Source organism: Geospiza fortis, unplaced genomic scaffold (assembly GCF_000277835.1).
Source record: "Geospiza fortis unplaced genomic scaffold, GeoFor_1.0 scaffold41, whole genome shotgun sequence".
Taxonomy (NCBI): Eukaryota; Metazoa; Chordata; class Aves; order Passeriformes; family Thraupidae; genus Geospiza; species Geospiza fortis.
In genome coordinates, this window is record NW_005054299.1 from 17,304,966 (window position 1) to 17,331,536 (window position 26,571).

The window sequence follows — 26,571 nt, forward strand, 5'->3', positions numbered from 1 at the left end:
TCAGGTGTTTTCGTCCCACGGCCCCTCCGTCCCCCACCTCGCAGGGGACGCACAGAGAAATAAAATGCTCGGTAACACGCACTGACGGTGTCCACTGGCGAGGCGTCGGCATAGAGGCGTGCTAAGCATGGAGGGAGATGAAGAGGAAGACTATATGTCTGATTTATTTATTAAGTAAGTAGGTATTTCTTTTTTTCACCCCTCTTAAGTGATTGTAAACCTGTTAAAAAAACAAACACGCTAATATTTGCTGGAATTACTAACTCGCAGACAGGATGTCAGGCCAGGCTTGCCCATGGTGAGGCGCGTGAAGGAAGCTATTCAGAAAGAAGAAAAGCAAAAAGAAGCCAATGAGAAGAACAGACAAAAAAGCATAAAAGAAGAAGAAAAAGAGAGACGTGACTTGGTGCTGAAAAGTGCATTGGGCAATGAGAACAAAGGCTTTGCTTTGCTCCAGAAGATGGGCTACAAGAGTGGCCAGGCCCTTGGCAAAAGTGGTAAGTTTGTCACTCTCTGGAAATGTGTGTCCGTTTTCATTTATACCTTTATATTTTACAGACTGCAGCTGTCACTTCATTTGTTGACAGGTCAGTAAGTGCCTCTTGGAGAGACATAGCATTACAGAACTGTGAAGGTGCTGTGACAGAAGAGAGCAAATCCCTAAAACTGAAGTAAAAATAGTACAGAGTATTGAGGGATGCGCGGGAAGAGCAGCACTTGCAGCTCAGTAAGTGCACTTGCGTACCTGCATAGCTACAGGAATCGCATTAAGGATGTTTTGATGGTTTTGCAAAGCTAATAGTGTTCACAAAAACATCAGACCCTCTTGAAATTTATAGGTGGATTTTGAAAAAGAAACAGTGCACACTGGCCTACCCTTATGAAGCCTTAATGGACGAAGTAAAATCAATAAAACAAGGAATTAATAACTGCTGTGCCAGTTCAGCATCTCTGGCAGACAACCACAATGAACTGGCCCAGACAGATTCTTTTTATTCTTCATCATTGTTGTGAGATTGCAGAATGAAAAGGCTCCAGAAGGCAGTAAGAAAGCAGTCTTCATCACAGGCATCTTACACCTGTCACATCAATGCCTTTTCTTTCAGTTTGGTCCTGTCATGAAAAAGTACATAGAATTCTAGTAGACAAGCCAAAACAGAGAGGGACTTTCCAGTACAGCTGTGTCAGTTGTAGTGCACTAAATATATATTGATTGGGAAGTTTTCAACTTCCAAGTAAAAAAACCACAATGGCAAATGCCTACTTGAATATACTGCACAAATCATTGTTTGAGAAGAACTCAGGTTTTTAAATTGACTTTTTTTTTCCCTCACAGGAGAAGGCATTGTTGAACCTATTCCTCTGAACATAAAAACAGGTTTGTGGTGTTTTCTGATTTATTTGATTGGATATCAGAGCTTCTCAACTGCTTACATTCATCTTTTAAACTTACATAGGCAGAAGTGGGCTTGGTCATGAGGAATTAAAAAAGCGAAAAGCTGAAGAAAAACTGGAAAACTATAGACAAAAACTCCATATGAAAAAACAAGCCAATGAACAAGCTGCAGATCAGTTCAGGTAAAGTCATACAACTGATATTCCAAGGAATGTCTAAATAGCAACTCTTTTTATGCTTGGTGTTTGATTATTCTTTTAATGTGCTAGTATTTTTGAATGTTTTGAATGAAGGGTGAGAGTTACAATACAGAGTAATTGTTTCTCAGTTCTAAAGCAAAAGTAAATGAATACTGTAATGCTAAAAGCATGTGCTGCACCATTTAGTTTTGTAATTGTTAATAATGCAAACAGTATAGATACTAACTTTTCTCAAGTCATATGCAGCTTTTTTAATTGGAGAAACATATATTTTGAAATATAAAATCCACAGATATTCCTGAGTACTGTTGGTACAACAAAACTCAGAGTACATTTTTAAAGATTGTAATGTTTTGGTTTTTTCCCGGTCTTCTTTTAATATGTGGAGAAGCTGAGGAAAGGCTCTATCTTTTGCAGATGTTTAGTGAACCACTTTTTTTATGTCTTAGGAAAATCTAATGAAGAAACAGTGTAGTGTGGTCAAAAAAGGTATCTTGAAGGTATAATTCCTAAGAAATACAATGTACTCCCACAGAAATGTCAGAATGACTTCTTAACTTCAATGTTGTTCAGGTCTGAGAAAATTAGTAGGAATAGAATCTTAGATTTTGGGGTCTTGTAATGCCTCTGTCACTGTGTGTCTGCCTGCTTATTTACTTCTGCTTGTTCTTAACAGAATAAGATTCAAAACCAAACAAGAAGAACGTAAGATGGAAGGGGACCTGCGAAAAAGCCAGAGGGCCTGCCAGCAACTAGACATGCAAAAAGTGAGACCTGGGGGATTTTCTGGAGGGCTGGAAGGAAAACTTAAGAGGTTAGAGATACAGGCTGCAATATAGTGGTTCAGTTCTTGGAAGTTCTCTAAAATTGTGGGGTAACTAGCTTAAGTCTTGATGTTTGGCAACACTTCAGTCCTCTTAAAATATTTCAAAGTCTGTTTGTACCATTAAGATAGTTGAAGGTGCACAACAACCTCATGGTAACTTACATGAGGACCTGTGGTTTTGCTTCTGGATTTTTGTGGTTACTTCTGAGCTGTTTGCATATTTTCCAGTAGCCAGTATCAGGCCTTGCTCTATAATGGTGCTTCAAGTGAGGGAACAACATCATCATGCAGTGATTGACATTGTGGAAGTCATTGTGTTCAGCCTTCCTCCTCAAGCAGTCACTTAAAGCAGGTTGTCCATAACCAGGCAGATCTTTAGTACCTCCAAGAATGGGGATCATCATTGAGGGAGTCAGCAAATTCACCAAAGTAGCATTAAAAGCAAACAAAAATAGCCACACAAAACTAAGTACGTTCCACTTGCAAGGAATAACATGGGTAATAGTAGTGAACCACTATGCATTTTTGCCACTGGAAAACTTAAAGGTTTGGGTTTTTTCCCTCTATTAACCAGGTAGAAGTTAATACCACCTCATAAATTTTGCTGAGATTGTTCATTATTACTTAGTTTGCTTCAGATGAAGTCACCTAAATTAAGCTTAGATCATCCTTGTTTACTTTTCTTCCTTTAACTTTACCTGAGGTGAACTAGGAAGTACTGTGTGATCTCTTGATAACATAACTTGGGGCATATCTTCAACTGATAAACACGAGTATCTGCTCACAGGCTTGGTGTGAGATTACATTGCTGTGTAGCCTTGCACATACCAAACATAGATGAAATAGAACTAGATGTTAGCATTGGCATGCATTACATTGTTAAAAAAGAAAGGCAAAAAAAATTCTTGTGGACTGGTGTACTTACCTACAGCTTTAGTAATTCTTGGTTATACTATACATTTAAGTTTTAAAGGCTAACAGCTCACTTCCTAGAAATTAGTTTTATCCATCATTTTACAAGAATATTTACAAAGACAGATAATTTCCATTTAAATCCCTTGTTATTTAAGGATATTGATGTTCCCAAGGAGACTTGGTTTTGGATAGAACCTGAAGAGGAAGACAAAAAGGGTGAGGAAGACAAGGAAGATGAATGCACAAGCTCAGACTTAAGTGTAAGTTTAAGCTCTTCAACTGAATTAATTGCTTAATTCAAAATGAAATTTAATATTCCTTGAAACCTTGTGTATCTATACATACATGTTTCCCACACTGTAGTAAAGGGTCTCTTTGCAGTCCCAGAGTAGTCACTTTTATGGCAGTTACATGATAAATTATAAAATATTAAACCACTGATATATTGCTCATGTGTTTTGAGGCTGATCTTTGAAAAAATTAGCCTAGAAATTAAAATTTTAAATTTTTTTGCCTTAGCCAAAATACACAAGATCACAAGTATTTGCTTTTGAGTTTTAATTTGGTTGGAAGTTTAGAGTCACTAATTTCTGAAAATGCTTCACAGATTATCTCAAGATGGACATTGGAAATACATATTTTTAAGAAGAACTAGATCACACAGCTGTTGTTAGCCTTATGTGTTTGATTAGCATTACAGATTAGATGTGAAATAATCCCCAGAAGATATCATATACATGAAATCAGAGAGCTAAGTAATATTTTTAGCTCTCTCTTCAGTGCAGGTTTCTTAGCTGGAAAGAAGGATAAGCAAACAGCCATTAACTTTCCAGAGATCATGAATTCCTATGCACTCTTCTACAAATGTGGGAAACTTCATGTCTTACTGAGCTCCAGTATTGTAATGTGTACAGCATTAGGTTAAACACTTTGTTTTAGCACACCAGTAGCTCAAAGCGGTTTATGTCATGTGAGGCCCAGGTCATCACATACCTGTACATATCTCTAGGTATCAGAAAAGCTGCACATCCTGACGGCCTACTTGAGAGAGGAGCACTTCTATTGCATTTGGTGTGGAACAACCTATGAAGGTGAGAGTGAACCAAGCTTTTGTAGGTGCTTTGCTTTGCTTATGCAGCTAGACTCCAGCTGTAGAATAGATCCTTGGTTTTTCTCCTACTGCAGCTTCCAAATCTACATAGCAAATTTACCTTCCAGGCTGCTGGTTTTTGCACAAAGTTTTGTACATATTGTTATTGTGATTGTAAGCCAAGTTTTAGGTTTATATGCAGAAAAACTGAAAGCAAACAAACAAAAAAAAAACCCACACAACAAAACACAGCAAACAATACTGAAATTTATTTGAATTTATATTAAAATTTAATTCGTTTTGAGAAAACATAATTCAGATATTCAAACCAATACCATAAAAAGCTGCAAAAGTTGGCAGGTGTTTCTGAAACAATTAGAACACCATCCACTTTCACAACACCAAAGAGAGAATTTGTCTTTGTTTTTAAATTTGTTTTAAAACAAATTTGAGAGTTACTAACTTGTAAACCTTGAATTCTATTTAATCTGTTCTACATGGATTCTAGAAATATTTCTAGCAACCATTTTTTCCTTCCCTGAGCTGCAATTACTCACTTTTTTCCTGCATATCCCATAGACTCTGAAGATTTATCTTCAAACTGTCCTGGAGACAGTGCTGCAGATCATGACTAAAGCCAGTCTAAAGAAGAAGCCCTAGATAAGTATGTATAATTCATAGTATCTTTTAAAAGGCTTGGAGCTATGCCATACTCAAGAATTCATACCAAAGTATGCAGAAAAAGAGTTTAAGTTGACAAGCTAAATTCATGTTTTCTGTTTGATGCACAATTTAACAGGAATTAAAAGTTGGTATTTGTAATTGAACTAACAATATTGAGAGGTAGGTTGAGTCTCTCACATCTTTGTTTATGCGCTGCCCAACTGGTAATAAAATTCAAGTATGAGTAAAGGCATAATTATTGGCCAATCACTTTATTGCATAATGTGTTAAACCAGTTTTTTTCATCTTTACAGAGATGCCTAAATTCCAGACTGGTTTTGCTCACCATCTTAAATCTGGTGGGAAAAAAAAAAACTTGTGAAACATGACAGTGACATTACTTGAACCAATATTCTGTTGTATATAAAAATGAATATTTTCCATAATTAAATAGAATTAGATCATGATGATGGTGGGTTTTCAATTTTTTTACATAAAATATATTTTGATAGACCTTTTATTTTTAGGTAACAGCAGTTACTACTATAACTAGCCATTTATAAAAAGTTAATGCTGAAATATACTATGCAGGGAAAATATATCAAATATATCAAAAACTCCTGGTGCAAACTACTGTTACAAACTGGTACAGTATTACTTAACAGCAGGAAAGTAATGACACTACTTTGCTCTGTCCAAAAACTGTAAAGGAAATGCAGCCAAGAGATTGTCCATTTTCATATTATGAATAGTTTCATAGAATTGTTTAGGTTGGAACAGACTTTTAAGATCATCAAATCCAACTATGTGTTAATTTTATATAGATAAAACAATTCTATATTTATATAAATCAAATTTATTTATATAGATTTAACATACTTTATATGTTTATTTTTATATAACCAATAGATTAAAGAGAAGAGAAAGCAGCAATAGTAGTATTCTGTCTGTAAGGATATATAATTTCTCACAGATCTTGACCACTGCAAAGAAATACTAATTAGTTTAGCATAATGAAATACTTTATGAATTCCAGTCAAGGATAAGGTTAGGAAAGCATAAAGCCCTGATGGAATTCAGTCTGGCCAGGGATGTCAAGGAGAAGATCAGATTCCAGAAAACCTGAAGAACCTAGAGGTTCACAAGTCCATGGGACCTGCTGACATGCATCCACTGGTCCTGAGGGAACTGGCAAATGAAGTTGCTTGAGTTGGAATTGTTCAGCCTGGAAAAGAGAAGGCTCTGCAGAGACCTTAGAGAAGCCTTTCAGTACCTAAAGGGGGCTGCCAAGAGAGCTGGAAGGGGATTTTTTCCAAGGGCATGTAGTGACAGGACAAGGGTGAATGGCTTCAAAGTGAAAGGTTGAGATAAGATATTAGGAAGAAATTCTTTACTACAAAGATGATGAAGCACTGGAACAGGTTTCCTAGAGAAGCTGTGGATACCCCATTGCTGGCAGTGTTCAAAGCCAGGTTAAACAAGGCCTTGAGTAATGTCATCTACTGGAAAGTGTCCCTGCCTGGGGCAGGGGGGGGTTGAAATTGGATGATCTTTAAGGTTCCTTCCAACCCAAGCCATTCTATGATTCTATATATGTCATTCATGATAAAGAGAAAAAAAGAAAGCAGTGTAAGGCCTTAAAAATTATACCATCACATTCTTATTTAGCAACAAATACTTGCACCAGAACATCAGTAATTTCCCTAAGAATATAAATACTGCACTATTTCTTTTAGAGCAGTCACCCACTTTTAACCCATTCAGCGTTTCAGAAAAAGCATACAGTACTTCACATATTACCTATTTTTTTGCTTAGAAATCTCTGCTCATTTGCCCTTATGGGGTTATGTTGACAGTGAACAGTTTGACAAGATAGAGCTCAAAGACAAGCACCTGTCTTTTCACAAATGAAGAGTAGCAGAGAACCTGCTGTTCCCTTTTGTGGGGCTGGCAGTGGGCACACCAGAGGTGCTAAGTACAGTTATTAAGGGTTAAGCATGCCTCAGTATTACAATAAGGAACTAAAACCTGGAAGCATGGGAATGTTTAAAGTGCTCTTTCAGCCTAGGATTTCGAATGGTTACTACTGAGGCAATTTTCTTATAATGAGGAGAATTTTCCTATATTAATAGCACCTTGAATGTTCCTTTGCAAAAAAAACAACCATAAAAACCTAAAGTTTTCAAAAATTGAGATTTGTTCTAAATTTGATTTCCTAAAAGCTGAATGTTTAACATTTAAAGAAATCCTCATTTTACAAGTTTAAATTCTAGAGCACTAAAGGTGCTAGGTCATCAGCAGCTGTGAAGAGATAGAAAACTTAACTGCTGAAATTCAGTGAAGAATAACGTGCACCTATTTCCTTTTCTGCCAAAACTAGTATTGGTACTAATGGAGCATTCTAGTAATTATTAACAATATCACTGAACAAATCAGAAAGGTTTGAGTCACATACCACCAGACAGCAGTTCTTCCATGGAATACAATAGATAACCTTAAGGGATAATGGGTGCAGCACATGCAGGGATTTGGCACAACCCAGTTAGCACTTTAGCACATCAGCATGATCTTGGAGGGGAAAAGGAGTGGGTACTTATTGTACAAAACAGTCCAGCTCATCCACAACCTATGTTTCCAGATAAAAACTGCATGTGATTTCTTGCAGACTTGCCCTGTCCTGGTTGCAGCTGGCAGATGTGAATGGTGAAGTGGCCAAGACACACCCCAAGTCTTGCTGTTGCTTCTGACATCTGTTGTCATTTCATCAATTGTAATAAATTCATCAAACTCTGGATTTAACACAGTGTGAAAGGACATTCAATGAGAATAATTTCCAAGTGCCTTCTTTTTATGAACAGACTTAAGAAGGTCAAGTAAATAAGATACAGTGATTCTTCCTGAAGGGTCTGTTGAAAGCATCTTTCTGATTAAGGATGCCTGAAAAAAAATTAAATGTCAATAGTTTGTTTTTTTGGTGTTTTTTTTTTTTTTTTATTAAAAAAGTACCAAAAATATATTAAAATCCCATACCTCTGTGGGAAATTTCTTGTTGAAGTACTCTGGAAGTTCACCTTTTCTAGCAGAAGACCATATCTGAAATGCATAAAAGAGAATAGTTTTCGTATGCTTTCATTTGTTATGTTTTGTATCTCCACTTTATAACCCATATAGTTTACTGAAGTATTTAGGAAAACACAAATCTACAGGAAATGTAAGGCTTCAAAAGGTAACCATAAACAGTTTGAAAGTTGGGGCTTTTTTCATTTGGTTGTGCTTTGGTTTGGTTTTATGGCCTTTTCATCAACTATTATCCATTTCTAAGCTTAAAAGCTTCACACACAACAATTGTTTCAATCTTCCTCTATTTATGTCAATCTGCCTCTATTTCAGAATCATTATCTTTCTTTCCTTAATTTAAAAGTAATGGATTTATATTGCCTAATGACATTGAAAGAAAAGAAAAAAGCAAGACAACTGAATTTCTGTTTCCAAGCCAAGCAGGTGTGCTTCCTCCTTTTTATCATATCCAGTACCACACATTTATTTCTATGTCATTGCATAAAATGCTACATGGACTTCAAAGCAACTAACAAAAGATTTGTCATTATGTGCTTTAGAAATGGATTTTTGTTAATTTCTTTTCCATATGACAGTGTCTCTCACAACATCCTGATAGCCAAGCTCAGGAAGAGCAAGCTGGACAAATGGATGGGGAGGTGGACTGAGAACTGGCTGAACAGCAGGTCCCAGAGGGTCACACTCAGCAGGACAGGGTCTAGTAGGAAGCCTGTCACCAGTGGTGTCCTCCTAGCTTCAATACTGAGCCCAGTAGTGTTTAACTTGTTCATCAATGACCTGGATGGAGGGGCAGATGCCTCCTCAGCAGGTTCACAGATGACACAAAGCTGGGAGGAGTGGCCAATGCCCCAGAGGGCTGTGCAGGCCTTGGGAAGGACTTCAACAGGCTGGAGAGATGGGCAGGGAGGAACCTTGTGAGATTCAACAAAAGAAAATGCAGGGTCTTGCACCTGGGGAGAAATAACCCTGGGCAGTAACACCGGCTGGTGGCTGACCTGCTGGAAAGCAGCTCTGTAGAAAAGGACCTGGGGGTCCTGGTGGGCAACAAGCCATCCATGAGCCGGCAGTGTGTCCTTGTGGCCAAGAAGGCCAATGGGATCCTGGGGTGCATTAGGAAGAGCAGTGCCAGCAGGCGAAGGGAGCTGATCCTGCCCCTCTGCCCAGCCCTGGTGAGGCACATCTGGAGTGCTGAGTCCAGTCCTGGCTCCTCAGGACAAGAGAGACATGGAGCCCCTGGAGTGGCTCCAGTGCAGGGTAACAAAGATGACTGAGGCTCTGGAGCATCTCTCTAATGAGGAAAGGCTGAGGGAGCTGGGCCTGTTCAGCCTGGAGAAGAGGCCCTGAGAGGGGAAATCATCAATGTCTGTGAGCATCTGAAGGGAGTAGTAGGACAGAAGTGGAATAAACTGTAGTATTTCCCTCAGTTATGACATTTCACCTGAGGTCTGAGGACTTATAGGCTTTATGGAAACTAATTAAGGAAAAATATGTAAATAGAGATAGTACTCAAGTTTAAAAGATTCCTTCTAGAACTATCAATAAGTGATACCAGAAGCAAGGCAAAACAACAACAGTAGGAGTTTTTAAATTTAAAGATTACCTACCTTACTTTTTTCATGACCAGTGATCGCTGAAAGAATTTCAAACCAAATTAATCCCAATGCATAAATATCTACTTCCTTTCCATATCTGGCCCCAGTCTAGAAAGATTAGAACAGAACAATACAAGTATCAAATCCAACTGGAGAACATCACTTCCTAAAGCAAAATTTGAAGTCAGCAGAAATTTCTACCCCATGGCTACAGGACTGGCCGTTCTCAATATCGTTCTTAGTTGTTAACCCTTTCTGCCTCAGACCTGTTAAATAGTGACTATTATGTCACACTGAACACCCTGAAATTAAGACTTCTACAGACCTATACAGATAAAGCATGCCAATATTGCCCTGTGACAAATAATGAAACAAACAGAGAAGCTCAAATTATGCAATTAACAGGGGCCCTAAATTCAAATTTAAATATATGTATGGCAGCCTGGTTTTACAACAGCATTACTTACAGCATGCAGTGTCAGACCGTATGCTCACACAGAGCAAAAATCTCTACCACACTTGTGGTAAAGCTTTCTCCAGAGTACAGTTATTCTCTCATACAGTCATACCAGGGAACTTTAGGCAACTTGCTTTATTACTGAGATTAGGATTGAGAACATCCAATGCTGAGTTTATCATGCACATCTAATTACAGAGACACTAATATAGCAGGATAATTACCTGTTCTGGTGCCATATACGATCTTGTTCCTCTGTTTTCAGTCAGAGTCTCAAATGCCACAGAAGTCACAAGACCAAAGTCACCTATTTTTATTTTATTATCATGTGATATGAATATATTCTGAGGCTATTTTCATATATATAAATAAAAAGAAGAAAAAAAAATCACCAAATGATCAAGGTTTAATCACCATACCAAGCATAATCAGCCACAGAAGTGTTTCCCCTAAAATCTGATGATTGTTCAGAAAGTAGCATTAAGAAACTGATGGTGTGGAAAGAGGAAAAAGTTGAATCAATTTTTAAAAACACAAACTAAATTTCAAGTAGAACATTCTGCAGTAACTGCATCTTTTTTTCCACTAGCTCAGTCATAGCTGTGCCATGCTTTAACTGCTCTTCAAATACACTGTGCATATAACAGTCTATATCCCAAAGTGCTTTTCACTCTTCAATCCTAGACAGAACTCGATACACTTAGGCAAAGCATTTAGTCTTACATGGAATTCCACTCAAGTCAGAGTTTCTCCTAGGCACAGAAGGATCATGTGTACTAAATGAAATGCAGAGCTAAGGCTTACTACAGGTATCTCAGAGTATCATGTTCACAATAAACTTCCCCTTTTTAAATTTGACAGTGTCATGGCTTAAGGCCAGTTGGCAACTAAGCACCACGCAGTGGAATGGGAGGGAGAATCAAAAGTAAACTTGAAAGCTGTGTTAAAAACAGTTTAGTAATTGAAGCAAAAGAAAAATTTAATAATAATGTTAAATAATAATGATAATAAAAGGATTTAAAAAACCAAAACAAGGAGAAACAAGTTATGCACAGTACAATTGCTCACCACCCACTGACTGATGCCAGAACCCATTCCTGAGCCCAGATCAGCCCCTCTTCCATGTAAAAAAAGTCATTTGACTTAAAATAAACACTACCTAGTAGCAACCACAACATCAGTGTGTTATCAGCATTACTATAATACTGAACCCAAAACCGCACTGTACCACCCACTGAAAAGAAATTAACTGTATCCTAGCCAAAATGAGAACATGAAGTCAAACAACTAAAAAGATAACTATATGTGCTTCAATGAAGTTTCCCAAAGAAGATAAAGAAACTACCCTTCTGAATGTTTTTAAAACAAAACCAAATAGCCTCATGCTGTCTTTTACTCAAAGAAGCTCCAGTGGACCATAAGGCCAGGAGATACTTAATAGTCAACAGGAAGAGATCTTCATGTAAAGAATGCTTTGTGTAGTTGTTCTGTTCAAGTCTGACCTTGACCACCCATATTTAATATAGTACCTATAGCTAGCTACACTATTTAATGACTTGGTTCCTACCAGGTACAAATTACTTTAATCTCAGCTTGAACCTATCCTGCAACTTTGATTGTGGGCTATGGAGATCTCAGATGGCCAAGCACCTAAGCTGACAGCAGATTACAGAGGAGAGGAAAGCTCCTCAATTCAAACACAGGTAGAAGAGTTAGCAGTATAACTTGGTTCTGTTCAGGAGAGGGCTAATTTAGACAGCAATCAGTGGGGCATACATGGCTAGGACAAGGCAGTTATTCTATACCACCTCATGTCATTTTCTGGGAATGGGTGTAGGATTCGCTTCGGATCATGGGAGCATGGCATGATCAGGCAGGGCTCCACAGTGAACTTCTTGCATGTGAATCATCCTCTGTTTTTAGACTTCTGGTTTTAATGTTGTTATTGTTTTTGTCTGTGTTTGTTTTCTTATCTCATTGCTGTTTCTAGTAAATTGTTCTTGTCTCAACTGGTGCTCTTTACCTTCTGTGCCTCCAGTTCTCCTCTCCAGCCTGCCACAGGGGAAGGGGAAGTGAGCAAGCAGCATGTGGATTCAGTAGGAGCATTAATGGGAGAATACCACTCCTGATTGACCACAGCCTCATCCCTACCTCAGCTTGTAGAGCGTCAGACCCCTAATCTCCAGGTCAAGGGTTTGAACGCCATATTGGGCATCAAATATGGCCAGGGTGTGGAGGGGATCAAGTGAGGCACTTGTGGGTACACTGGAGCTGCCTGCTGTGAAGGGACTTCAGTCCCAGCTGTGAAGGTCTCTGGTGGTGGGAATCTGACTGCCAGAGTGGCTCCTGAGTGGTCAGGCAGGGAATTTAACTTAACCCTAGGAATGCCACCACACTAATGATTTTTTTCACTAAATGAGTGATTTAAAACTTGGTAAGAAACATTATAGCTTGCATCCTGAAGCCATTAAGGCTTTGTCCCTTAGAATCTTTGTATTGAAATAAAATCATCTTATGACTGTGCACATCTAGAGACTGAAAGTCTATCCAAAACTGTAGCATTCAAACATTTGTATGCATACACAAGACAAAAGTAACTAGAGGATGTTGTTATCAAACACAGCATGTATTAGGATAGATAAACTACCCCTTTATAATATGGCAAGAGCCACTTTCTAGACTCCACTTTTCTTTTTCCAATTGGTAGACTTGTGACCCAGTAACACACTGAAAATGACTGTTAGCTGATGACTACTGATTCTTTGAACTGTTGTATTCTGAGATCTTCCAAGTTCATTTGATTTTGGGATGAGGTTCAGCCAGCTGCTGAAAGAGAATCAATCACTAGCAATATCCAAAGAAGCACACTAGGGTACATAACAGAGTAAGCGAAGACTATAAACAATTTAATATTCTCTGCAATTTCAGTAAGTATACTACCTTTAACTTTTTTTTTTTTTTACCTATCCTACATACCTTGAGGTCTCGATGAATTAAGTCTTCAGAATGAATACATTCCACTCCTTTCACTATTTGTAAAAAATTGTTTTGTGCCATTTCATGATACTTTCGATCTTTGGTAGTTTTTATAATCCAGTCTTCCAATGTCCCTTGTTCACAGAATTCCATTTGGATGAAAAGACAGAGAATTTCTTGGTCTGAATTCCAGCTTCAAAAGAAAATTACATACCATATTGAAATTGACAAGATACAATTCCTCCCAAGTCATCTTCAACAGCCCTTTTTGCTAATAATTATTTTTGGAGTTACCCAAAACAAAGTCTGCGAGTCCCTTAATTTTAGGAAAAATCCTACAGCGATTTGAATTAAATAAAAAGGACTGCAACCCAAAGCATCTCTACTCAGTTGCTACATATTCCTGGAATATTTCTGAAGTTTTGGTTGCTTTCTAGTTTCACACTGGTTTTCTGAAAGCCCAAGTTCCATTTCCCTCATACCCAGAAGTATGTCCTATCTAGGAAGAAATACTATTATCCTTGGCTCCATCTGGCCTTGAAGGACCTTGTGGAAGACCCTGACACGTTTCTGCTCAAGAGATCAGCCTTCCTATCCTGCCCAGAATGGTCAGGTTCTTTCCAACTCTGTCCTGTCAAGAAGGTAATGCAGTGACATTGCTCTGCTAGTCACAGGAACCCTTCTGAGCACTGGAAATCTAGATTAAATATATTCACCCATCTGGCAGCCTCACACATTCCAGAGAAGCCCATAAGGTAGGCTGAGGCTGGAGATGGTATGGGGAAGGAAAATACAAAGAGAAGCATGCACTGGTTTTCCCTAGGTACGCTGTGTGATGAATGCCCTTGGATAAAGCTGCTTGAAGCACTGAAAGAACAAGCATTAAATGGCTCGGGACTCTGCAGCCTTGAGGTCAGGGCACAAATTCCAGTCTGGGCTCTTGGCTTTGGGGACATTTTTTTCTTTTACCCAATAACTGTTTAATGTAAAATATATACATGATATTGAGGCTCCAACATATTAACAGTTCTGTTTTGACATACTTTTCCCCCCCATTTTACTGCTCACTTAATGAGCACAATAATGGAGAGGTATCACACTAGCCATAATTTTGAAGCCATTAATATTTTATGGCTCTAAGTAAGTATGGCAGCCTATGTGAAGAGTATGAATTCACAGCTAGTAAAAAAAGCTTACCACAAAAGCTTGGAAAAGTTAATAGTTTAACTTACAAGTAAAACTCTCACCCTACTGGTTTACCAGAAGTCTCAGTGTTAAAAGGCTACCTCTAAATTAAAGAGCATTTCATTTTGTATTCCTTTTCTAAACAATCAAAACTGTTTCAAGCATCATGGTTAAAATACTAACTTAGGGAAATAATTAAATCCATGATAGCTACTGGTTGACCAGTACTTATTATAAAAAGGAAACTTCTGATCAGGAATTTGGTACCCAAGTGACAGACAATTTTTTCTGTTGTTAATTCTTGCCCCACATTTTGAGTTCTGCATTCTTACTCTCCTCTGTAAATTCATTATGTTCCATATATTGAGAGAGGAGTGAAATATAAAATTATATAATGTACTTTACTAATCAAGGAAAAGAAGATGCAAATATACTTAATGACACACAACCTGCTGCTGGAAATACTGTGCCTTTTTTCCTGGCAGTATGATTGCACGTGTGTACATTTATATTTGTAAAATAATTGATAACCAGTTATGAATAGCATGAAGTTCACTACAGCTGTGAAAAAAGTTTGTGAATACAAACTATTATTTTGTAGTTACCTTGAGCCTGAGTACTTGATATGGTCGTACCCTTTCCAGCTGCAATGATAGCGCACTATGTTCTCATGTGAAAGTCGTGCCAGTCCTTGTGCTTCACGCTCTACTTTGCTATCAGGAGGGGTGAAAGAATTTTAAAAAAAAAAGGCATCTCCCTACTACAATGTAACACAAAGTTTAATAAAAGATAGGCTATCAAGTAGCAGAATACAGATAGTTTTACATTAATTAAGAAACAAAGCATATTATTCTCTTTCATATAAGTTCAAAGGTCAAAACTGAAGTTACAAATCTGATGGGTTGTCTTTCATCTGCTCAGTTACTCAAAGTGCAAAAAGTGGTTTAACCCCATTACAAATCAAATCCCCACTCAAAAAAGCTGAAAAAGCAGGTAGCTGCAAACCTGCCAGCACAGCAGCAGTTATTACTTGAAGAATCAGTAGAAGGTTCTCAGTATAGTTCTCAGGATAGCAATACCAATGAAAATAACGTGTATTTGCAAACAACGCAAGAATCCAAAGGGAAATGTACATATTACACAATTTAAGGGACAAGTATCTCCAACAGTTTAAAACCTTTTCAATAGATAACCTAAAAGAAATTAATTTTTTCAACTGCTGATAAAATACTCCACTAGGTAACAGAAAATTCTTTTTTAAAAAAATTAAGATCATCTTTCTCTCTTGAGATTTACAAAAGATAAGCAACACAGCATGAGAGTAATGACTACTTGGGTCAGATATAAGCATTTTCCCATTACAGAATTTATTACTTGGATTTTTTTCTATTTTCCATAATTATAGTTATTTTGCATTACTGATATGGAAATTTTCCATGTAGCCTGTCAAAAGTAACAGGGGTGCTTTCAATGTTTTAATAATCATCAGGTTTTCTTCAAACACATTTTGCAAGATTAGCAACCAGAGCACTACTGTGTTCAGGAAAAAGAGAACTTAACATACCTACATTTTTACAGCTCCAGCAAAAATTAACCCACTACATGCAAAAATTAACAAAGGTTCAGGACCACTTTCAGCTTCACTTGGAAATAAAAAAAACAGTTCACTAAAAAGGACAGATAATTAATGTTATCTAATCACCTAAATGCTCCTAGTATTGTTGAAGAGAGAAAATAAAGTATTAAAGTCTTGATTAAGGTTGTCCTGAAAGACAGAAGCAAACATTCAGTACATACTCTGTGAATTCAACTCGTTTGATGGCATAGGTTGTCTTATCACACTTCGATGTTGCCTTGAAAACATTCCCAAAACCACCTGCACCAATAGGCTTTATTTTTTCAAAAAGTTCGAGAAATCTTTAAAAACAAAAAAGGAAAACCACATTTAATTATACCTAATTTTCAATTAAGAATATAACAATAATCTTGACAGATTTAATACATCTACTGCAATATCATTCTACAGTCATCATTTGACCAATCTACAGGTCTAAATCACAGCCTTGGGGATGAAAACAACAAGGGAAACTGACCCTTCCAGGCCTGTCAGGTAACTACCCTCACACCTTCACATGAATGACATTTGGTTGTAAGCTTCAAATACCATTGCTTGTCAATTTCTGTGCTAGATTTGAAATTTCCAGGAAAAAAATCTAATATCAATTTTCTTTGAAAGTTCTTTTCACAACAGTATTTTCCTTCCTTCTACCACAAATAAAGAAGCAAATCTAGAGTCATACATTCAGTTATTCTCTTACAAATATTAATTTAAAAAAAAATCCTCCTTACGTTTTATTGACCGTGTGTGGTCTCCCATTCTCTTTTCCAGTATTTGTGTCCACATCTGGCAAACCTTCACTGGAATCTGACATATTTTTTTCCTCTTCCTTGTTTCTTACATTAGCAAAATTAGCTGCCAATTTTCTTTAAGAAGGATAAAAGCAAAATTTATAATGAGCCATTTTTCTAACACGTGATGAGAAAAAATATATACCTCCCAATAGCAGCATTTCTTTACTAGAGATAGAAAAAATAAAGTTATTTAAGGTATATATTGTTTAGAGAAGATAGAAATCTAGAAGTAAACATACCTTTCAGTTCTGGCCTTCAGGACAGAACTTGGTGCGTTTCTCTACATGGAAAACAGAAAAAAAAGCTTGAGGTATCCTGAATATTTTCACTGCAGTCTGTTTAAAACATGTCTGATAATGTATCTAGGAATTGCCTATAAACACGAGCATACCTTATGTAAACAATGTCATAAGAATGAATCTTAGCTCAGTGTTTTTCACATATGCTATGCATAACACTATCATTGCAAAAAATGAGCTCAGTTTGACCCTTTTCTTGGGACTACTGGCATTTGTTAAACACTATGTAAATTTGATCCACAATACAGAAGGAAATGACTAATGGTTAACACTACTGAACGTTCTTAGGAAAAACACATGAATTTTCTAATGATTAGTGGATAAAAGAACAAACTGATGTTACACTCTGACAAGAAGCATGCCCTATTCAGGGTCTAAAATGTAATTATGAGGAAGACTATTTTCATACTGTACCTGAAAAGGTGAAGGCTTTTCACATATTGCCATGTCTTTCATCTTTTCTACCAACTTTGCAGATGAATCAGCAAAGCAAATGGTGTTTTTACTGAAAAATAATGGACTATTTTTAGGTGAAAATAACACAATAATAAATAAAATTATTATCACAAGAAAAGAAGTACCAAAAAAATCACAGTTTTTAAAGCAAAACCTGAAAAGACATTAACAATCATGACTGATTTAAACTACAAAACGTCCTACTTGAAAGCTATTAAAAGAACAACACTTTGTAGTATTCTCCTTTATTTCTATTATAAAATGAGTCTATGATATCTAGAAGATAGAAGAAAGTAAAAGTGGTAGTGGCACTACAGGTAAACTGCTGGTTTTTAAATCACATCTCAAACTTAATGTGTGTTCAGTTTCTTTTGCTAAGCAAATTTTTCCCTTTGGTGGAAATGAAGATTCACGTAGAATGAAAAAGGAGGGGAAAAAGAAAAATGGGAGAGAAAAAAGCAGAATATGGAGCACAGGACAGTATTGAAATTGAATTACACTGTGTTCACAAGACTGTCTCAATAGGAAAATGAGTGTTAAAATGGTATGAAATAGTGCTATTGAATGAAGTAGGGCAATCCATTTACATCACAGAAAAAATGCTTCTGAAAGAACTACCTATGTTAAAATGTGAACAAATCAGAAAGCTCTAAACTTACTATAAGCTATCCCATACAGACTCACATAAAACTGCACAAGTAGAACAAACTGTGCTCTGAAGTTTAAGGAACAGAAGTTAAAATTAGATTGCTTTATACTGCAATAAAACAATAAAATTATATATTTTATTTAGAATTAGAGCACATTACCCTCTAAGATTACTAAATATATTGTTATCACATTAGCAGTGAACCCAACTTACTCTGAGTCAGACTCAGCTGGCACTTGAGAGGAATTACTGTTATAAGATCTTTCGGTTTCCATCTGGAAAAAAGAAAAGCCAAGAATGTTTAACAAAATCACATAAACAAATCTCTAGAGCAAAAGATGTCACCCAGAGAGGGCAGAGGGAAGATTACAGGGTCCTAAGAGCAAGTTGGTAAGTGCACTAAACATTCAAAGCCCTGCAGAAGAAAGGCACCTGCCCAATTTCCACTCAGGGAAAGGAAAAACACAGGGCCCTGTCACAGTGAGCATACTATACAGACATATTTACAAAAGTAGAGTCTGGATTCTATTCAAAACCAGGATAAGAGTAAGAGTAATGAAAAGCAAATATCTTTGTTGTTTGCTGCATGTGCAACTGCTGTGTGGAAAATGAGATATATGTAGGCTTTGACATATGTAATCAGCAGAATTGAAAATCTGAGTCAGTACAACTTGACATTCAATGTCCTCAGCATGAAAACACTGCAAAACTCATAACTAAATTAGGGTTGAATTAAAAAAAACAAACTTATCCCAAATACTTAGTAGAGGTTTTCCCCTTCCTCCCATCACCTATGTCATAAGAGCATTAAAGTAACATTAAAAGCAACAACTACAATGGATATACCATCACCTCACAAAAAGTAAACAAAATTTCTTCTTTTTTTTTAATGTTTCCTGGTAGTTCATCACAATATTATGCACACAAAAACATAGGGTTTATGTTTAAATGAGAACAAACAAACCCCTTTTTTAAATATAGGTGTACTGGACCTTTACTACATTTTGCCAGATTACATTGTTTGTTACACAGACATCACTGAGAATTAATAAAAATTAAAACCAAACGTAAACAACCCAACTGAAATTTAGACTATATGGCATACAAGTTGTTTGAGGTAATAAATTTCAGACTTCAATGAAAATAAAAAGATCCATGGGTCTGCAACAAAGGAAGATATTAAGAAAGGCTCCTAGATCTATAATAGGATGTTAAATAATTACATGGTTGACTTAAAAACAACTCTAAAAGCATTGAAAATTCACAGTAACAGCCAAATAATTTAAAAAGTACTTAAAAATAAAAAAGGCTTCTTTCCTCCCCCATACTGCCATTCCTTTCTTTAAACTACCTTCCATTTAGTTAGTTCATATGTCCTGTACATTTCAGAAGTGGGTTTGGATCATTATTAGAATTCTGATAGTTTTTTGCACATATGGAAATAACAGCTGCCAACATGAATACAACAGCTCTGCTCTCCAGAGGATGATGTCAGCAATTGTTTCAGAGGTCTCTGCCTTGGAACACTACAGAAGGCAAGTCCTGTTGATTCTGACTCCTGCTTTTGCCTCTCACATTACACAATAGATTTTTGATCCAACAGAAGACAGTAAAAGAAGTATGTTCATAGCCTGCCAGCCCAATAACACTTCTCATAGAAGACAACAGGTATACGAGTTGGAATTTTAAAATTTTTAAATGTGTGCATCCTTGAATGACAACATATCAGACCTATTCTGAAACACAGAGAGATATCAATTGTTAGCAGTTTGGTTTTTTTAACCCAGAATACAGAAGCACAACATAAATTCTACTAACAGTAGCCCAACCAACATACTAAAATATGGATTGTTTCCTTCCTCAATGGAATCCATGGAATATGCTTTTAAATACAATAAAGAAATTGGTTCAAAGATTTAAACTTCTGTGATAGGGCTAAATATAGCACACACTGTCAGAGAGCTTTCCTTACTTACCTTCTTATACGCTTCCTTTGCAGCAGCTTTTTTTGCAGCAGCTAGGGAAGGTCCAGTGCCCTTTCCAAACAAACGACCATCAATTGTACAGCTAATAGAATACCTGTAAAATACAACAGGGAATCAAGTCTTATGTCCCATATAACAAATCTCAATTTAATGATTTTTAAACACTACAATCAAGCAACATTATAGAATGGAAATCTGAAGTAGACATCTTCAGGACAGCGTTTTCAATATACATTTAATCTAATTAATAATCGTAGGTAACTACCATTGTGCCTTAAAGATAAGTCAGTGGAAAGTAGCACTGCAGAAGGGCACCTGTGTATCCTGGTCACTGGCCAGCTGAACCTGAGTCAGCAGTGCCCTGGCAGCCAGGGGGGCCAACCCTGTCCTGGGGGCCATCAGGCACAGCATCACCAGCAGGGCAAGGGAGGGGATTGTGCTGCTCGGCTCTGCACTGGGGTGGCCTCATCTCAAGTCCTGTGTGCAGTTTTGGGTGCCATAATATAAAAATGACATTAAGCTATTGAGGAGTGTTCAAAGGACAACAACAAAGATGGTGAAGGGCCTATGAGGAGCAGCTGAGGGCACTTGTTGTGTTCAGCCTGGAGGAGTCTGAGGGGAGATATCACTGCAGCTACAGCTTCCTCATGAGGGGAACAGGAGGGGCAGGCACTGATCTCTCTGGTAACCAGTGACACGACTCAAAGAGAGAGCATGAAGCTGAATCAGGATAAGTTTAGGACAGATATCAGGAAAAGATTCTTCACCCAGAGGGTGCCTGGGCACTGGAACAGCTCCCCAGGGAAGTGGTCACAGCACCAGCCTGGCAGAGCTCAAGAAGCTTTTGGAAAATGCTCTCAGGCAGATGGTGTGACTCCTTCTAAAGATTCAGCTAACATGACCAAGGATAATTAATGTAGCATTAGTAAACACAAAAAGTATTAGAAGGAAGCAGGAAAGTAAATTATATCTTACATGGGAGCATGGGGATCTCCAGTACAATTTTTGTCAGGATAATAAACTCGGTAACCCGTCTTTTGTGAAAAAGTATTTAATAGGCTGATATAATCCTTATCTGGCGCAGGTGATGAGGTTGTTGAGGTTGTTTGAGCTGTTGTTAAATCTGCAGCTGCCATATTTGAGGGACTCTTAGGCTATAAAACAAACAAAACAGGTAACTTGAAAACTTAAGTTTAAAAATACATTAAGATAAACAGTGCACAAGAACTAATATAGCTGCAAGGTTTGTCCACATTTCAAAACATTCTTAAGAAACCCCAAGTTTCCATTAACTGAGTCCTTTGTGGCAAAGGACAGACATCCCAAGCATAATTATTACATTTTGAATAAACATAAAAGTGGCTTTCCAAGTACTACACTTTTGCCTTTAACAACCTCTCACCATGCCTCATCCCACCCCTTTCAGGAAAATATAGAGAACAAGCTGTGAAGAAGGGATGGCAGCAGGATGCTGCTGATGCTCCCATTTAGCAAGGGCTGCAAATGCTCCTGTGCAAGAGGTGAAAGCAGGACTTTTCAGCTGTCTCATGATTAGTCAACATCAGTAACGTACCAGCAGACATACTGCAATTGTGTTAATGACAGTGACACAATAAAAACCATATAGAAATAGGTAAGGAAAGATTTCACTCAAAAAGGTGCTAAGAAGTATTCAGAGCTGGAAAGAAAAATAAAGAATGGCAAATAAAGGAGGGCAAAACACTTGGCAGAAACTAAGGAGCAAAATTCAAACCTAGACTTAATCAAGGAAGGAGAGAGTATATAACTAGCTGTACTGTAAAGAATATAATTAAAAGAAAAAAAAGATTAATTAGAACAAGTGAAAGTGATCAATTTCATTAGCAGAGTGGCAACAGACATGCTGAGTAATGCCCTGCAAATGTTTTGTAGACATTGAATCATATAACAATTGTCAAGATATAAAAGGACAACTGCCCACTTTGGATACACCAAGGTGTATCCAAACACATTTGCTTAACAAAAGCAAATACATTTCCTTATCCTCCTATAACAGCAGAGGATGAAACACAATATTAGATATCAACCCTATTGGAAAAAAATAAGGAAAACAATTCAGTGATAAAAAGTTGAAAAGTGATGAATAAGACAAAAACAAAGACAACTTGAATAATTAGAAACTGTTTTAAATTAAACAACATGTTATCAAAAATTTACTTTCACACATGCAACATTTACTACATTACATGTGATGTACACTGCTTAGTAACCCCCAATACTTAATCCTACTGTTTACTCACCTGTTTCTCAATCATTTCCCATGTTTCTTTTGCTGCTACTGCATTCGCTTCTTTTTTACTTTTACCAGTGCCTCTACCATATTCCTCACCATTTATTTTGACAACAACTGTGAACCTGCAATGAAGGAAACTTGTCTAAAACATTGCTACATTTTTCCCACATATATACTTTAATAACCTTATCGGATTAAACATTGGGTTTATTACCTACAAAGCACTATAGGATAACTATGGGAAGTACTAAAGCATTAATGTGTTTTTCTTATATCAAACCAGTGATTATCATAATTCTTTAGTATAAATACTTTTTAAATTTTCCTCTCTAGTAACAAATACATGCACTTCATTAGTTCCAACAGTACTTTTGACTGCTTAACTACTTTTTAAAATCAAAATAATTTAGTTTTTAAAAGCATAAGAATGGATGAGGTCAGCATTGTTACAAGCAAGGTCATGAAGCCCTAACAACAGGACACATCTCAGTGTGACACTACACGGAGGAAAGATTAGCTAATTTTGGTTTCATGAAACCAGATGCGACATTACACTCACCCTTAGTACCCTGTGATGTACATTGCTTAATAAGAGCAAAAACCACGTCTGGTGCTTGTGAGACATGAATTTAAAGGCAGTCATAAAAAAAACCCCACCAAAACAACAACAACAAAAAATTACCAACAAACACAAGCCCCAGTCCTGCCTTTCTGTGCTCAGTTGCTGATCCCTTCCCTCTCTGTTCCTCCATTCCACAACTGTGCATGTCCTGCTTCCCATATGGCAATTCCATGAGTCAGAATGGGAATCTGATGCAGCTCAGGACTGGCAGGACTGGATCTGGATGGGATGGGGCTAACTTTCTTCAGGGCAGCCAGAATGGTGATGTGTTGTGGCTTTGGAACTAACACAGAGTTAATGTTTTACCTACTGCTGAGTAGTGCTTGCACAGCACAAAAGTTGTTTTCTTTTTCCCACTCTGGCCTTCCAGGAAGCAGAGGAATGGTAGGTGTGTGAAGCTGGGAAGAGACACAACAAAGGCAGGTGGCCAGAGGGATATTCCATGCCATATGGCATCACACTCAGCAATAAAAGCTGGGAGATGAAGAAGGAAGAGGGGATACCCATGGCTATGGTATTTACCTTCCCAAGTACACACTAGACATGATGAAGCCCCACTTTCTTGGGAACATCTGCCAGCTGATGGGAAGGAGTAGCCAACTTTCTTATTTTGCTTTGGTTGCACATCCAGCTATGCTTCGTCTATTAAACTGTCTTTATCTCAATCCACAAGTTTTTTCTTCCTTTCACCTTTCTGATTCTCTCCCTGTCCCACTGGGGGGAAGTGAGTAGGTAGCTGGGGGTTTCACTACCTTCTGGGGTCAACCCACTGCTGTGCCCTAATAATGAACGGTTGCATTTCAGACAAATCAGTCCTTACAGATCTGACTTGTCCTGCAGCTGCAAATCCCCTAATGTTTCTGATACTGCCTTTGCAACAGAGGAGAAAACAACAACTGGATTTCTGCCTGGGGCAGCAGCATACACTTGCACCAAGTTAAAGTGACTATTAGAGTCTCAGAGCACCTCAGTGCTTCAGATTGCAGCAGTGTGTAAATGCTCACAGCCAACAAGATGGATTCACACAGTCAAGGTACAGCACCATGAGCTCCTCTGTGGGAAAACTGCTCTCAAATAGTGTAGTGACTTTAGGAACTCACTTTTTTCATTATTCCAACCTCATTCTCCACTTCCCTTTAATGAAGTATTTGGGTGGGATGAAGATGCAGAATGAAGTGCTTGCTCTCATTGTGTAAGCAAGGCTTAATAAGAAATCTTAAGGGGGCAAACAGTAGGAAAAGGCACCCCCATAATGTGCCATATATTCTACACATAGGAAACAACAAAGAAAAAACAAAACATGTAAGAAAGGTTGTTCGTTGGGAAAGAGGTTATCAGTCAACCCATACCTAAGTGGTGAATACTACACACATTCAGCTATGACACTGCATCAAAATACACCATTTATTTAAGCATCCTGAGGAAATCTTCAGTGAGTCTCCATGACCAAGCTGAGGACTACCTGCAGGAGCGATACGAGTTGGTCATAAGTGCAGAGTCATTCACCATGAACCCCAAGGCAATAAGCAATTCCCAGACTTGACAGGGTTAGTGGCCTAACTGTCCACTCTCTGTGTTCCCAGACCACAAAAGCTCAGGACTGAGCCACCCTGGTCTCCTTTAACCTTCCTACATTGTGTTCAGCACCGGCCCTGTCAGACCCAGTACTGGAAGCAGCCTCAGCACCAGAACCATCTTAGGATGGGAGGTATCTCTGCATCATGCCTCAGACAGCTGCAAGGTGACTGATGAGATGGGACACAGAACAGCAGAGTTAGGGAGCTAGCACACAACCAGCAGTGGTCAATGCATCCAGAACACCAGGAAAGAGCAGCATAAGGGACTGAAGGTTTACAGCACACATCACTACAGCCAGACACTTTACACTGTATCCTTGGAATACCCCAAGGTACCCAGGATTTTCCTAGATGTCACACAATGGGCTGAATTTCATTTGTGAATGTAGCAGAACACACCGAAAAATAATGAAAAACCACAACAAATGGAATAAACAACTTGGAATGTATGTAATTTCTGTCAGTCCCATGCCATCACTTTTGAAAAATGAAGATGTTGCTGTGTGATCACAGCTGTGGTCTTTACTGCAATAAGAGTTACTCTTTTGAATTACATGAGCCACATGGGTAAAAAAATAAGATAACTATTAACATTTGAGATCCAAATAATACCTATTAATTTATTGTGAGATATTAGACAGATTTAAGACTAAATCTGTATAGACACTGCTGTCTGACAACATGGAACACATCAAAAGAAATGTATTCATTATTAGCATAAGCCTTGTCTTCATACAAACTAGCAAAAATTCTTTTTAAAAATCATGCAAGGAAATATTACAGATCTTGAGTACCTACAACCTTTGGCAAGGGAAAAAATACACTGTGTCAGTGTTAAAAAATAAAATACATTCCATCACCTGTAATTGTCTCTAAAAGGGAAAGCAAAACTTCTTAAGCAAAACACCCTCTTCTTGTAAGAGATGTTAAAAAATACACTACACATTAAATATGCTAGCATGAAATCAGTTAATACATCCAACCTTTTTGATTAGAACTCAACAATGCTTTGTAAACACTTTGCTTTGTAGATTTCAAATCATAAACTGAAATTCTTGCTGTAACCCAATCCACCTTCTGAGAGGAGATGCATAATATACAATACAGTTACTAGTAAGTAACAGGTGCATTGCTGGTACTTTCTGAAAAAGAGCCATCACCCTTGAAATAAGTTTTCTCCTTAAACTGTATCACATTATGTCTTCCCCATGCACCTGCCATTCAATTAATTGTTTCACCCAGCTTTCCCACTACACATGTGCTTTCAGCAAATTAATATTTGTGACTGCAAGCTTTACACAGTTTGTTCATTGCAGGAAAAGCCCTGGTCATTATTGACACGCAGAGTAAACTTACTCAGGATCATGATCTGGGCCCGTTTTTTTGATGGTGTCGTAATCCACTTTATATTTATGTATTTGACCGTAACGGTTGACCTTCGTCATATACTCACGATCCATTTTGACACACTCTTCAATAGATGCTGCAAAGTAACATTCAAAGATGTGTCTGTTGCTCTAAACATGCAATAAAGGCAGCCCCTAATCCTAGTAGATAGGTCACAGCTAAGATATAAAATAGAAAATTGGTGCCAGTAACAAAGTTCATGGGAAACTAATTCGAATTTCTAATTCAAATGACTGGTCTGCAAAATGTTTTGGAAGTCATTGCTTGGAATAAGGGTTTAGAAAGCAGAGTGGAAAATTCAGTGATTAGAGAAGATTCCTGAGCAGATTTAGATTCCTGAGCAGATTTCTTGACAGAAAAAGACAATCATTTACTGATTTCTGTGGGAGGAAAACAATCAGAAACATTTCTCCAGAATTAGAATCGTTTCCTGCAGAAGAGAACCCGACGGCACTTAACATATCCCTTCGATCAGCGGTGACGCCAGGCGTAGCCGCACGGACCAAAGATGACC

At 37.6% G+C, this 26,571-nt stretch overlaps 3 protein-coding genes across 4 annotated transcripts in view; 2 read left to right on the top strand and 1 right to left on the bottom strand.

The window, feature by feature from the left end:
* Positions 1–6: 6 nt before the first annotated feature.
* Positions 7–8,676, top strand: GPATCH11 (G-patch domain containing 11). Of its 2 annotated transcripts, none has more exons than XM_031060264.1 (9): positions 7–178; positions 271–497; positions 1,337–1,378; positions 1,458–1,578; positions 2,273–2,363; positions 3,493–3,597; positions 4,347–4,428; positions 5,007–5,091; positions 7,756–8,676. In XM_031060264.1, exons 1-8 carry the CDS (start codon positions 138–140, stop codon positions 5,060–5,062), a joined length of 765 nt encoding a protein of 254 aa, XP_030916124.1. In that variant the 5' UTR covers positions 7–137; the 3' UTR covers positions 5,063–5,091; positions 7,756–8,676. The 2 variants fall into 2 exon arrangements, with proteins under 2 accessions (XP_030916124.1, XP_005416304.1); XM_005416247.3 differs by having other exon boundaries at positions 7–174.
* The window catches only part of EIF2AK2 (eukaryotic translation initiation factor 2 alpha kinase 2), a 21,238-nt gene continuing 2,574 nt past the window's right edge, over positions 7,908–26,571 (bottom strand). Inside the window, exons 5-19 of the mRNA XM_005416246.2 lie at positions 26,007–26,133; positions 22,459–22,573; positions 21,155–21,333; positions 20,171–20,273; positions 18,408–18,469; positions 17,504–17,594; positions 17,030–17,070; positions 16,728–16,862; positions 16,176–16,295; positions 14,984–15,091; positions 13,194–13,386; positions 10,442–10,567; positions 9,773–9,868; positions 8,121–8,183; positions 7,908–8,027 (exon numbers count right to left, since the gene is read on the bottom strand). Coding sequence (XP_005416303.1) covers positions 7,908–8,027; positions 8,121–8,183; positions 9,773–9,868; positions 10,442–10,567; positions 13,194–13,386; positions 14,984–15,091; positions 16,176–16,295; positions 16,728–16,862; positions 17,030–17,070; positions 17,504–17,594; positions 18,408–18,469; positions 20,171–20,273; positions 21,155–21,333; positions 22,459–22,573; positions 26,007–26,110 — 1,656 coding nt within the window. The 5' untranslated portion in view covers positions 26,111–26,133. The remainder of the gene's footprint in view (positions 8,028–8,120; positions 8,184–9,772; positions 9,869–10,441; positions 10,568–13,193; positions 13,387–14,983; positions 15,092–16,175; positions 16,296–16,727; positions 16,863–17,029; positions 17,071–17,503; positions 17,595–18,407; positions 18,470–20,170; positions 20,274–21,154; positions 21,334–22,458; positions 22,574–26,006; positions 26,134–26,571) is intronic.
* The window catches only part of NANP (N-acetylneuraminic acid phosphatase), a 7,993-nt gene continuing 7,552 nt past the window's right edge, over positions 26,131–26,571 (top strand). The window contains exon 1 of the mRNA XM_005416341.3: positions 26,131–26,140. Coding sequence (XP_005416398.2) covers positions 26,131–26,140 — 10 coding nt within the window. The remainder of the gene's footprint in view (positions 26,141–26,571) is intronic.

What these genes read in the sequence shown, in the direction of transcription:
- GPATCH11 (XM_005416247.3), top strand. Translation starts at nt 128, where the DNA reads ATGGAGGGAGATGAAGAGGAAGACTATATGTCTGATTTATTTATTAA. An exon ending in AGCAACTAGACATGCAAAAA is followed by an intron (nt 2,364 to 3,492) that starts GTGAGACCTGGG and finishes TTGTTATTTAAG; the next exon opens with GATATTGATGTTCCCAAGGA. An exon ending in GTGTGGAACAACCTATGAAG is followed by an intron (nt 4,429 to 5,006) that starts GTGAGAGTGAAC and finishes CATATCCCATAG; the next exon opens with ACTCTGAAGATTTATCTTCA.